Source organism: Amphiura filiformis, chromosome 3 (genome assembly GCF_039555335.1).
Source record: "Amphiura filiformis chromosome 3, Afil_fr2py, whole genome shotgun sequence".
NCBI lineage: Eukaryota > Metazoa > Echinodermata > Ophiuroidea > Amphilepidida > Amphiuridae > Amphiura > Amphiura filiformis.
This window is the reverse complement of record NC_092630.1, coordinates 72,489,693-72,504,699: the sequence shown is the minus strand read 5'-3', so window position 1 is coordinate 72,504,699 and position 15,007 is coordinate 72,489,693. Positions and strand designations below refer to the sequence as shown.

Below are 15,007 nucleotides of genomic sequence, written 5' to 3'. Positions count from 1 at the left end.
AATAGTGCATGGTGCTATGGGTTTGGGATTTTATTTTCCTACATTAATGGAACCAATGTTTTTTGCATCCTTAAACTATATATAAAAATTGATTGGTTCCATTTTTTCTATACCTCCTGTGGTTCCCACAAGGGGTCGAAAATCAGTGGGCCAAAACTTGAATAGTCCCATCATGTTGTAAGGTATTTCAAATTGTTTCTTTTATCACTGGGAATAAAAAGTCACTTGTCAAATTTTTCTACAGCGCTTAGTTCAGGAGTTATAAGGTCGAATAGGTCAAATGTCAACAATTTCATACACACAGTTCAAAATTAAAAGATGGTCTGATTTTATTGAAACTGGTCACAAATTACCCCCTTAATATATTTAATCTCAAACAAATAATTCAAAATGTTAGTGCATTTTCTTATTGTAATATCCCCTTCTGATTTCATGCAGCAAAAGTCCAATAGAAACATGTACAAGCATAACATTTGACCCATGATTTCATCCGATTCTTAGGTTCTACATTTCTCAAATAAATTATGTTCCCATTTGGAATGCCGAGATTAAAAGATTTGATTAATTTGGTGCATTTTGAAAATTTGGCTTCTGTGCATGAGATATTTGACATTTGACCTTATTTACTCCTGAACCAAGCATCCTAGTGCAATATGACAATTACTTTTCTAGCAATGAGAGGAACAATTTGAGGTTCATTACAACATGATGGGAAGCAGGGGGGGAACAGAAAAAAGTGTAACCAAAATTTTATCCTTTGAGGTGTAAGAATGCCAAAAAACATTGGATCCACTAATGTAGGGTTAACTTAAAAATTACCTCATAGAGCCATGCACTAAATAAGCCACATTATTTGTCCACATCAAGATAAACACACACAATACTTTCTATCACAACAAACAAAACACACTAGAAACAGCTCATTTATATTTTCAAGGATTGAAGAAACTTGTATTTATTGTGCTACTTTTTTTTGATGGCTGAACATTTACATTCCAGAAATCAAATATTTTGTATTTTTAATTGATGACAACACTGCTACTTATGTATTTATGAACATGATACTACATAGTGATTTTAAAAACTAAAAAAAATGCTTTATATTGTAACTGACCCGACCGGCCCTCCACACACATGCCAAGTAGTGTCACATTAGAATACAATGTTCTCACATTATAAATTCAAGTGTTTATTATCCTATAGACTGAGAACTTTGGCCTCTGGTAACAGATTTGACTATATATCACATTTATCAGGGACCACAGTTCACTTGCATACGTATGAACACACATGATTGGATGATTATTATTGCAATGTGAGAACTTGATTCTGTTGCGATGTTCTTAATGATTTCTGTTATTTTCATACAAATTTGAATATTGTTAATCACTGCTACAACAATTTTATTTTAATACAAAATGGGTAGCATCCACCTATCATCAGCCAATCAGATTTCAAATATATGAATAAATACATCTTTAAAAGAAAGCAGTAAAAAATAACACCAGCATACTTTTTTAAATATCTATGTCAACACAAGAGACATAGAATTTGTGAAAAGGGGGAAGGGAATAAACTGGTTTTACACTCAGTTTATAATAATGATCTACTTGTAACTAGGGTTAGCTTGTAGTATTAAAGCTATCTACAGGTAGCTGATTTTATAAATCACATTGTTTCAAAAGATTTTCTGCCCAACATATGAGAATAGATCTGTACAATGAAGTAGCGTACATACATAATAATACCCATGGCATGCACACACCACAAACTTTTCTGGGCCTTCTCAAAAAAACAACACTTATTTTTGAGCAGACCCAATATTTTGAAACATACATGTGAAATATGCTATTGACATAATTTGACTAGTGATATCAAGTGAGTGGTGTGCATATACCTGCTTTTTTCATCGTCGCAACAATTTTTCTCTTTTAATCTGTAAGCCTATAACTTTTTGCACCAGAAAAATTGCCATTTACACCCACCACTTAAGCTTTTATTGTTTTTACCTGCCCACATGTACCAATATTTTGAGCGAGTATTATCTACAGTATTTTCAAACCATTGTTACTCATTGCATGCTGTATTAAAGCCACAATGGTTACACCCCGTTACTACTGAGTAAATAATGGATATGGTGACAATGAGCAAAATCTCATTTTATTTCACCAGTGTCACAAAACGAACAAATAATCAAAATGTGCCAGGACATATACACGACCAGGGGAGGTAGGACGAGGGACGGTTTGGGACTTGAGGTAATGTTGATAGTCCATACGTAAAAATGGGCCAAGATTGCTGAGAAGGCTTTCATTAAATTTATTTTACACAACTGAAGTCTTCATTTCTAGATAAATTGGTGGTAAATACACCCAAGTTGTCTTGCTTTTTCAATATCAAAGGCTTTGAATCAGGCAAAAGATATTGTCTGAAAGTGTTTTGTTTTATTTTATTTTGCTCAAACACCATACCGCCTGTCTTATTTACTCATTTTGAGTTCCACCTTGTGGCTTCAATTTGAATGCTCATAACACACTACCTTTGAAAACAACCCTGATACAATGGGGGTAGTTTCTCATACCGTAATCCAATAAAAGGATCTATCTTTCTTATCACATTGCATAGTGTACAAATAACTGAACTGTGTCTTTAACAATGTGAGCATCTACGCCATTTCAAAGTTGTGCAAAATTTTCACATGTGCATGGGGGTATATGGCACGCAGGAATGTTAACTGTTTATCGTTTACCAAAAACTTGAGGCTGACATTGCACATCCACTTCACTATATACCAGAATACCAGAAAAATGCTGGCACCAACTGCTAGTCAAACAAACACAACAGGATTGAATGCAAACCTGAGGAAACCTTACTGCAGACCTCAAGAAACTAGAATAGGTTGTAGGAAACAAGAAGTTTGGATAATATTTGAGGTATTTATGTAATTGAGGTCTTTCTAGAATTAAGCTTTTCCTCAATACTACTAAATTTTATTATGAATTAGCAAAACATTGTTTTGATTTAACAAAACAATCACTATTTATATACTAGCATAGGTTTTTACAGTAATTATCATTCCTTTAACTGAAATGACTAAAGTCCATTCCCACTCTATTTTTTTAAATGATCCAAATTTTTCATAGTTTGCACAGCAATTTCATTTGATCCCAAACAATAGTCAAAAGACATATATTATTATATATCAAACAGGAGAAATTAAAAGTGATTGCCATGTATAAGCACATGCATAACATACTGGAGCAATCAATCTACATGGGACATGAGATGTGCATTATCCATGTAGCATTTCAGTGGCCTGTACAATACAGGTGTACATCATGTAAGCATGCACAAAATTAGCATATTGTCAAGACTTCATTGAGGGATTAGACAACTTAATTCCGTAAGCTATAGAATGCCTGTCTTGATACTAGGCTAATGATGAGTATGCTTATAATGAAGGCAATAACGCACGTACAAGCAACCCTTTTTCCAGCATCACCACCTTCATTGTGACTTGCAATGCAATGAATTGCTTGAGGCACACTTCCATTTATGCATTCACATTGATCCGTATTTCACTATACTACATTGAAGCGCATTTAGTATCCCATGCAGTGTGCTTCATTGATGATTGTTGTTAATACAGCTTAAATAGCACAATATAGCTAATAATTAAGTTACACCTGTGCAATGAACATTTAGTATTGTTTATTCTTAGTTTACATAAGCACCTATAGTAAGCTGCTGAGTGAACAACTGGTTTCAAACCTGTTTGTCTTCACCTAGTCACCAGTTGTGTTCATATAGCACAGTATGTTATCATATTAGATAACACTTCTGGGTCAGTCTGATTGGTGTGTTAATTCAAAGCATGTCCTTGTCTTCTTTTATAGTTAATGTATTTTAGGACTTGTCTTGAAGGGTTTTTTCTTTGGCACAATATTAGAATTGTGCCACACATAATATGTCATTGAACACCTATAGTAATTGGTTTAGGGAAACTCCTGTTATGTTTTCTTTGACATATTTCCCCATAAAATGATGCATTGTGCTCATAATGTACGTAACTTGATAGTGACTTTATACAACTGTACAAATGATGGTACAAAATTCCACCACAGTTCACATGTTGAGGATGTCACCTATCACCGCACTGCAAAAATAAATATACAAATAAATACTGACAGAACTAATTAATCAAAATCATGAAAATTTAGAAAAATGTTTGATTTGGCATGTCTATAGTTGGAATATATTGGATAGTCATGTATTAGGCAAAGTATAGAATATTTGCCAACTCATTAAAATGCTGCTATGAATTAGAGCTGTTATACACAGGTTCAAAACATATTTAAGTGGTGGAATTAAGTACCTCAACAATGATAAGACCTATAACCTTGGTAAGCAGTACTACATATTGTTAATGGAACACCTAGAAACAAATCAAGCACTTCTAACGACATGTGCTATTATTATTAAGTAACTTTCCTCAAAATTCCTCTTCTTTGGTGCCACTTGGAACAAAATGATTGACTTAATGTGTGAATAAAATGAAATGCCGCTCACATACAGGTTACCACAGGGTCAACACAATTAGTATGCATAATGTCCGACTTAAATTCAATTTACAACACAATCTTAAAGGACATAATATTGCTTGGTGTTATACCGCTAATTATAATAGAAATAGCATTATTAATACATTTTCTGCAAACTGCATCTGTTCTTCATACCACTACTTCTGGCTAAAAAGAAGCCCCACAATGCACTGATTACCTACAATGCACTCTGATTTCCCATAATGCCTGATTTTATGTAATCATATGAAACAAGACTGATACAATTATATGCAAAAGGCAACATAGTTACATATTTCCTAATTTGTTTTTGTAAAAAAATATGAATTCAAATTTTCACAACATAAGTTTTCAAACTAAAAATATCGTAATTATCTTAACGATTTCATAACAGCTAAAGAACAGCATAAGAAAACAATGTAATTACAAGATAAATGCAAATTGTATGTATGATGAATATGCAAAACAGGACAATAAATATTAACAAGGACCTCGGGATGAAAGAAGGGCATGCTAAACAATGAAAATATGTCTCCCATACAAAATTCACACGGGCAGTTAACTCCACATTCAATTTTGCAAAGGACCTTGCATTCTCACTGAGTTGTTTTTTTATACAGAAATCAGCCTCCTGACACAAACACCAGTTTTGTGGCTTTCTTTCTCAACACAAATCCCAATATGAAAGCACAACTTGAAAAGAAATCTTGTGTTATTTCAAGAAAAAACACATTTTCAATTTGCTGAAATAGAGCAGCAGCAGACAATATACATTGCTTTCACTTTGGCAACATTGGGCATAGGACATAAACTGGCAACTAACTGGCAGTTTGTATTTAGAAGCTGACAAACCCTGATTGGAGCCAGGCGAAAACTAACAATAGAACTTACACTTCACCTTATAAGGTCGGCGAAGTTGAAATTGGATTATTCCTAATTGGGCTGGCCATTATAACTATACCAAGCTACATTACAAGATACCCCAAATGTGTTTCTCAAACTGAATTTATGTCCCTCCATCACTTTTGCTAATCGCTTGTAACTTCTGAAGAGCAATCAACTTGAGTGTTTTGCATTTCCAAGACAAAAGCTATGTGTAAATGATTAAAAATTTGTATTTTTACTTGCCATGTTAAATAAGTGAATGGTGAATAAATTTGGAAACTAAGCCTTGACTGCTGGATCGAAGGCATTGATTAATAAAGCAGCAGCCGACTAATGTAGTCAGAGTCAAAAGGATGTGCTTTGGTAAAAGTGACACAATTATCAATCTATATATCAGCTCAACGTTAGATGTGTAAAGAGCATGTAGTCAAATTGCTTTATTGCAAATGTGATAGGAATATAAATTCAGCTTAAGTGATTCCATGTTGATCTCCATACATTGTCCCAATGCCAAAAGCAAATTACATCAAATGTCAGTAAGGTTGAATTAACTGTTGGTCATACAATAATTGCACATTCCTTTTATTGCTCAAAACACGAATTCAAATAAATACATCAACACATCCCCAATATATATCCACCGGTTTAAATAAATCAGGCACTGCCGGTCAATTCCCCTTTTTTATGAACTCACATGCTGCCTTTCTCTTCACAGTTACCAAATTTGCATTTCCAGCACAATATTTACCATTATACATAATCCAAATAAGTGAACTGTATACCCAAAGATTGCATTGACCAACAACTGAATTCACCCTGATCATTATCACAACAAACCAGAAAACAAATTATTTCTTACCATCTTAAGTATCTTCATCTATGCATATATATTTTGTTTGTTTACCTTGACATTAATTTGTTTGGTTTATTTGTTCACCTACCAATGGGATCTGTATCATGCTTGTTATGATGACAATCAAATAACAACAATAATAGTAGTAATAATATAATGATAACCCATTTTTCTGGTCTATTGTAAGTTTTCCATTTGGCCATAGCACATGGACCATCTACATCCATTGATTCTCTAACAATATATACATCTCAACAAAATAAATCAGTTCTTAATTTGCAGCAACTGATACACACTCGAACAGAAATGAAAAATAGTGAGCACTGTCACATTGACAACGTAATCTGATAACAGGTACATCAATCAATTCAAATTAAAAAGAAAAGAAAGAAAAACATGTGTGACTTGACAGACAATTAAGATACCAGTGAGAGCATTAGGAATTGGGGGAAACGATTCACAACAACACAAAGTAAAAAATGGCTACAAAAAATGTTCACGTCTGTGTACGTTATGTTTAAAATGTACTTCTTAGTAATATAATAACAACCAACAATGATGCTTCTTCAGCACAAGTTGGTGCAGGTATGCATTATGTACAGAACTGCATGGTAATAATAATAATAATAATATCAACAATAATTGTTTATCATAATAATTGTTAATCATCATAAAAATTGACAATGTAACTTGTGTTGAGGATGCTCTTTTTTTTTGTCATCAGAGTTTTTTGTCCCACACAAAGTTAACATTATCTGAATTATTGTAATATAATATGTACAATATGTCAAGTTAAGATGATACACGTCTAACTATTCGGGGGATGTCCCTCACTGTTTCACTGCCTAAGAACCACCCCTGCTTCAAATAATGGTAGTGGCCTGTCTCTACAACCTAGTTGGAAGAGTAGTATTAGTTACATGTGAGATACTCGTAAAGTGAGGCTTGTTTATTTCCTACTCTGGGGGTCACATTTTGGTTATTTACCATCCAACCAACTAGCTATACTTTTGAAATTTTGGTAAACACTCACAATTGAACGTTAAAAACACGACATGCAGATTCAAAAGCACACACTCAGTAAATTGATTTGTTTGAAAAGGGGGAAGGTGAAATAGGGATGTGGGTGTGTGTGTGGTGGTTTATACAAGGTACAGGGTTAAATTACAAACTATCCAATCTAGGATATTCTGGAATGAGTTGTGTGGATTTGAGTTAAGACTACCAAATGAATCATCCAGTAGGGGTGGTAGGAGGGTGACGGATGGGGAATGACTGATGACAACAGTCTCTATAGAGAATTCCTAGTAACAGTTAAAACACTGCACCCCAGCCTTTTTTTTTGGAACACTCCGTTACATGGATAACATAGGGGCGTTTATAGTCATTTTGTTAAATTATATACAATATGTCCCCATGTCATGTGCAGAATTGACATGTGTTTATATATTTATAGTATTTATATTTATATTCATAAGAAAAAAAAAAATGAAATCACCAATTGGCATTATAAACGACACATCTGTTGATTCTACTCTACATCTCGGTATATTTTACTACTATATTCATACTTCAATCACAAATTTGAGACAAAACTACATAATTATGTGCAACTATAGCTTTGGTAGTAAATTAGTAAATATCATTTGTCTTACGTAAGAGCATTCTAACAGAGAAGACACACAGATGTTATTCAAGCACATGTGAGTTACCAAGGCAACCCTGTCCATGGCAACTTGCTCCAGATGCCCCCTTGGGAGCATTTCTCATACCATATTTTTCTTGGTTTTTTCTTTGTATATTTTTAGTTTTAAAACAAAAACAAAGAAACATGGAAGCAACATTGTGGGAAGAAGGCAAAGAGTAATATACAGCAACAGTGCTTCCTTGAAATTAAAAGTTTCATGTCAACATAGTTGCCATGGCAACACAGATAATGCAAACAACCACCACAGTTTAATACAGATAAAATGTTAATTTTGTGCAATTTGCAGACAATGTTCTTTTACACCGAACTATCTTGCAACATAATTATATATATATGCACAAATCGTCAACATGGGGTTGATGTTTTTTTCGTATTAGTATAATCCAAATCTGATCTACAACATATGTTTAGGTGAAATATTTGATATCATCCAAAAACATAGTCATATACATGGGATGGCTTTTGGTCAGGACTCTAACTTGACAAATTCTAATCATTGTGGTTGAGAGTATGTGTGTGAGACATCAAAATCGGGACTACAGAAGGACTACAATGTTTCCCAAAAATACATTTACAGACTTATTTGAACCTAAAGCTACACACTTTGACCCCTGTTTGTTGGATTGGGAAGAGCTGTATGATTACAGCACCTAACAATTTTGTCTTCTGTGTTCACATACTCTATAAGGGTAGACACAACTACATACACATAGTCTGAGCCATTGGATATGATCCGGGGAGGAATATAAACAGCTACATAATGGTCCTGGTTTTTTCCGTGATTCTTTTAAGGAAATTGTACCTAAGAATAATATTCATATTTATTAATGTTACATACACATATATATATAGACTTAAAGGGTGCTGCAAATTGCAAGATTTGATGAAAGACTTAACCAAACCAAACTGCATACTCGATGCACAATGTCTTGCTGATTGCGTCTGGGACAGATCTTGAAGTGACTATTTCAACTTTGATTGGTAAAAGTTTTTGCATCAATGATGATGTTTTGATACCAAATGTAATGAACAATCTTCAACAAGAACAGGTAAATGAATCAATCTGATAGGCTTTCGATAATATCAACCCTGAGTCTGTATACAGGATCTTCATATCAGGCAGGCCCTATCAAGGTATGTGCAATTGTTGAAGTCACTCCAACGTATCCTTATCACAGAACAACAGCAAAGTTACTGTATTATTGCAACGTTGATGATTCTACCAGGCAACTATCATCTGGTTTAAAAAATGCATCTTTGATGTTGATGACTTAATTGTCTTGCCATGCATCTTTGTTGACGACAAACATACTGCTGCTCCTCCAGTGATTGGCACTGGGCATCTTCCTCCCGTTGGAAACAAGTAGCTGTCAGCTTACAACTCCACACCAATCTAGACTTGGTGCTCAGCTAGGTGAACCTGATGCACCACAAGAGGCATTTCCTACCTCTACTTATTTACTTCAAAGAGCCTGAAGAGGGCACATAATGTCCAGTCATCACCATGGTTACTAGTACCATGGTAGCCGTGTATAGTACTTGGTGCTCCCCCATCACTGTTATATTAGTCATTTCATATCTGCTAGAAATTGCCAAATATGTTATCTAACACCACCCACAACAATAGCCGAATGGCGAGTATAAACTTGAAATACAAACCATCCTTGCTTGGTGTCTAAAATCATCAATTTTTTGGTACCGGAAGCTGTGCACTTCTGGCCGCGGTACATTTTTTGTTGTTTAGAAGTACAATCAACATCAAGCAATTTTTGTAATTATTATTATTTTTTGTCTATTTTACAGGATATTATAAGTACTGGCAACCAGCCCATCCACACATCCAACACTGCTTAAATTAGTTACAGGCCATGTCATCCAAGCTTCTGTCTGCCCATAGTCAGTTCAGTTGGAGATTGGCTGGCCTTGTTATTTTTCTATATTATAAGAAATAGTCCAGAGAAGGCTGCATATGTCAACTACAGTGTTGTTTCCACACTGTGGAAACTAACCGTGGGTGCACTATCTTCGTCCTTCTTGACGGCGTCTATGTCGTATGACTCTCCCATTGGTGGAGACATGAACTGGTGGACGGAGTTGTTGATATTCTTGTGTTCTATGCGGTGTTGCAGTCCGGCCTGGAAGGCATGCACAACTCGAATCTAGAATAGAAAGAGGAAGGGAGAATGGTATTATATATCCGTTTTGTGAACAGTTGTCAGCTGAACACTTGCAAACTGACAGAAACGATACACAATATAAAAGCCACAGACATGTAAGCATGCTTTTGGTAAAGGCTTAATGCCAACATATACACACAAAGCTTAACGATGAAAATATACACCTATACATAATTATAGAAAGCTAATATTTACATTGTCCAAGTGCAAAGAAAAGCAAATCAAGAACTGTGTGAAAAATTTGTTTCCACCGCTGTACTCAATATCAAATCATGTCATTTGATTTCCACATTAATAATATTGTTACTAATTTGAATGATGTGCGCATACAAAATGATGCTTATTTGGAAACAAAAGTTCTGTTGAGTAAGAGCATATCATTAGCTGGCATGTTGGGACAATTTACTGTTAATTCAAAAATTAGAAGTAGCATGTTTAGTTCTGGTTTATTTTGAATGAATTCATGTGGCCAAAAGGTAACATCCTCATGTATCACTAAGTGTATATCATTCATGTGCCACTGAGAGATGACCATTCATGTCTATCTCACACCAGTTGGGATATGGTGCAATTAATTGTGTCACAGGCTGGTGACAGTGTGTCACTGTGAGCAGCGTGATGGTGACCGTGATGCCAAGATGTGTGAAGTGACGGTGGCATTCTAGTGACACATAAATTGCACTGTAATCCTCCGCTGATGTTTTTTAATGTTTAATTTTATGTGAAGTTATCTTCATCATTGTAATGTTGACGTGTGCACACATGTGAGGGGATTTCCCCATTATTTAAGTAGCTTGATATGGAAAAAGTTTGCTGATTCACCAATTGATGTTATACTAATAAACATTATAATAAATACTCAAACAGGTTGCTAAAACAATGCAAATGCAACTTGAGTTGATCACCATACTCTACACTCTTAATCTGGAGTTTTTGTGCACTTTTTGCAGATGTAAATTGTTAAGTGGGTAAATACAGAAGTGAGGATCTGATTGTCTACTTGAATCACATGAAATGTTGATACCTCATATACAGGACAAGTAAAATCTCACCATGTTACAGAGTTCTTTCTGCATGATGAACAAGGTAATAGAAACAAATGAGTTCGATCGACCACCGATGCTTGGTTGATCCTTAATAATTATGAAATAAATTACTGACTTGTTAATTGTGATAACATAAGTATCTTTTCCTATATTTAAAGTAAGGTTCCAAGTAGAAGTTCTTCCACTGATTCGGAGACATGCCGCAAAATAAGGCCATAGGCCTTGAAATATAATGCTGTGTGGGACATAATCCTTGAACAAGGCAAAAGTTCCACGTCAGCAAAAAAAAGTCATTAGTGCTCGGGCCCCAGTGATGAAGACCTCAGCATCGCTGGATGCATATGCTTTTGCTGACTTGGAACTTTTGCCATGTTCAAGGATTATGTCCGACACAGCATTATATTTCAAGGCCTATGGCCTTATTTTGTGGTATGTCTCCAAATCAGTGGAAGAAATTCTACTTAGAACCTTACTTATATAACTTCTACTATAGCCACCTCTACTTTATGGATTTTTTTTGCCTATATTGATATTGACCAATATAAATTTAGCATTAATTTTGATTAATTAGTTGGTAGTTCATTAATAACAAGCATCGAAGCAGCATCAATGGTTGATCCAAAGATCAAACAAATTTGGTTCTGGTGCCTAATTGCAGACAACCCGACCCAGTAATATAGCTTCATATACTTCCTCTCTCACTTTTGAGTTAAACAGGATAATCTAGGAAATCCTACATCATTTATATACAAAATGCCTTCATATGATCTGATTTTTCCTGCTTTATCCATATTTGATCTCTGTCAAAACTTTGTTCCTACTCAAACAGAATCTGATTTGATTTTTTTGCACTTGGTATTGCGATATTATAAAAAGTTGCACATTGATACACACATAAAGAAAATACCCCCCTTTCTGACTATAAATATATAGCATCTTTCCCTTGTGTCTATGATCCATTTTAAAAACTCCATCACACTATCTTTCATACTTACATATTCTTCCCTTTTCAATCAATCAATTACTTTCATATAATTAAATTATCATCATTACCACCACAAAGATACAAACACACTAGAAATCCATGCTATGGCTACAATCTGCCACTCAATTCAAGGCCTAACTCATAACATGCATAGTAATATCATAATAGTATATAAATATATAAATAGTATATAGAAGCATACATAATTGGTTAGTTCAATACATAAATACAACAGCACACCTAATATAAAAATGCTTTAAAAACAAGTATAGCCCTAGTTGTTAAACATTTATTGTCTTCCTCCACTCAGAGAGACTGTGAGTCATGAATAATGTAAGTTAACAGAATTATATTATCTTGAAATAATTCCAATTTGTCTTACAAAATACAGGTAGTCTCTGGGACTTCAGCTTCTTCACTCACCAACTTACACTGCAATTTGTTTTACGTAAGAAGGAAGTTACCTAAATATTCTATTATGAGAAAGACCCCTTTTATTGATTTATCAAATAACACAATTTTGGCCCATGATCTAGGTGGAAAGGTCTCTATATATTGGGACAATGTGCATGTGTAGCGCAGAACATTTTTGTATTTTACACTATTTTGGCCCATGATCAGGATGAATTTTAATTTGGTGCCCCTTTTCTTTTTCTTTGCACTCTCGATTTTCTCTTCCATTTTTTGTCAAAGGGGCACTTGTCTCTTTAATTTTTGTTGGGGACTCTGCCCCCCCCCCCACCCCACTGGCTTCGCTACTGTCTAATACACTTAAGAGGATTATTAAAGAGATTTTAAGTGGTCATAAAAAGCCCCTTAAACCAAGACAAACCTATAATACATTTTTCTGAAAGTTTTTGAATTACAGATACATATAGATATAACAAGTAATAAAAATCATAAGATATGCTGCTGTTTGTTGTTGACATAACATCCTACAGTAATATATCCTCATATATTGACAGTTATCACGTTAGTTAGAGTCATTTCAAAATCCTTACACCAGGGGTTCTCTAAAACTACAAAGGTAAGGTACACTTTTGATATGAGCTTGTGTGTAGTCCAACATTCCAGAAATGACATGTGTTCAAAAAGATGGGAACCCCTTTAGAACTTACAATCTTCAAAGCACTCCTTGCATGATCTGCCATATACTGTAGAGCCTTAAACTGCCAACAGGGACTGCTGTGTGGATGACTGCCTGTGATTTGCATGAGTTCATTTAATTTAAGAGCATATGCACAATGCATGCATTCACACAGGTGAACTCCTACATATCAAAGGGTATCATACACAATTAGCCAATGGACATATTTCAGTCTACCGCTGAGCCAATGACATCATTAAAGCCATAATGTATGATCATTTAAAACGAGTTAGGTCAATTTTGTTCAAAACTGATTTTTTGGCATATTTGTAATGTTTACACATGTCCCAACTTACACCTAATTGGATTCAGCCAAATTTAATGTGTGTGTAGGACAACAGAGCAAGTTTGAATTGAAGTCATATTATGACTTTAATTCCCCTATAGAAGACCACAGTTAAGCGGCTAAGATAGTGAGTTTTTTTTAATTTTACCTCATTAGTTTGGCTTAAAATGACAAGAATACTTTCCTAACAGTTACCAATAATATTTTACAATATTGACAAAGAATAACAAAATCAAAATTTGACTGAAATCGTATATTAAGGCTCTAACTTGGGTAATATATCTTTTCCTGGTGGTACGAAACGCAAGCTCTACAGTAAATGGAAGACTAGTGCAAGGAGTACCTAAGCACAATTTTGTTAGTGAAATAATAAATCAAAATCTTACAAGTTAATAGTTGGTGCTAGTTTGCATTGGATGTAAAACATGGCACCCAACTTACTTTGTAGCAATCAAATTTGGTACTGATACAAAGAGGACATCCTGGTCTTACTTAATTCAAATTTAATTTAGGGATGAAATTAAAACTCGACTGGCGGTTGACCGGCGGTTCCGTCCGGTTGCCATTGTTTGGTTTGAGTTTTGATTTCATCCCCTAGACAAAATTACATAAAACTAGAGTTAACAAAAGAAAATCGATCACAAAGTTCAAATTGATTTATATAAAAAGTTGTTCTTTTATCTAAAATAAATTGCAACCACCACAATTAATATCGAGGTATTTTGACTGCAGCAGCAGAGTAATCACATTGTTAGTTGGCACTGTCGTTACACATCTACTTGACAACAGAGTACTTCATTTTGTTAATGTTATATCTTCAAAACACATCTGTTTGGACATGTGTGACACAATCAATCAATCAATCGGTGATGTCAGTTGTTCACACGTCTATTCCTATGGCATGCGCAAGGTCCAGTCGTTACTTACAACATACATCGTGACACCATAAGGAATATTCAAAGACTAGTGACATTAGAGGTGACGGATGTCTGTTTTACCAAAACATAATTCTAATAGGGTGGGGGAAATCATAACATGAAAAAAAAAAGTTCATTGTTAAGCATAATAACTATTGTGCCTTTTCTGTGAAAGGGCACTGTTAAAGACTGGACCTGGAAATCATAAAATTCATTGTTAATCAAAAAGAATATTATTGCCAGGGCCCAACAATGACATGTTGTGAAATGTGTCACCTCCTGAAATGTTTCATGCTCAGTTTGTATTTCTTAATTGAACTGAATTTCAGCAAAATGTGTTTTTCTTTACACCTTCCTTTGATGCGCTCACAAAAATAGAAATCTTGTAATAGTACTTGACTTCAAGTTCGGCATGATTCCTAC

The 15,007-nt window shown here is 34.6% G+C and overlaps 1 protein-coding gene across 1 annotated transcript in view; it reads right to left on the bottom strand.

The window, feature by feature from the left end:
• Window positions 1–923: 923 nt before the first annotated feature.
• LOC140149073 (plasma membrane calcium-transporting ATPase 2-like) overlaps window positions 924–15,007 on the bottom strand; it is a 222,443-nt gene continuing 208,359 nt past the window's right edge. Inside the window, 1 exon segment of the mRNA XM_072171231.1 lies at window positions 924–10,185. Coding sequence (XP_072027332.1) covers window positions 10,003–10,185 — 183 coding nt within the window. The 3' untranslated portion in view covers window positions 924–10,002.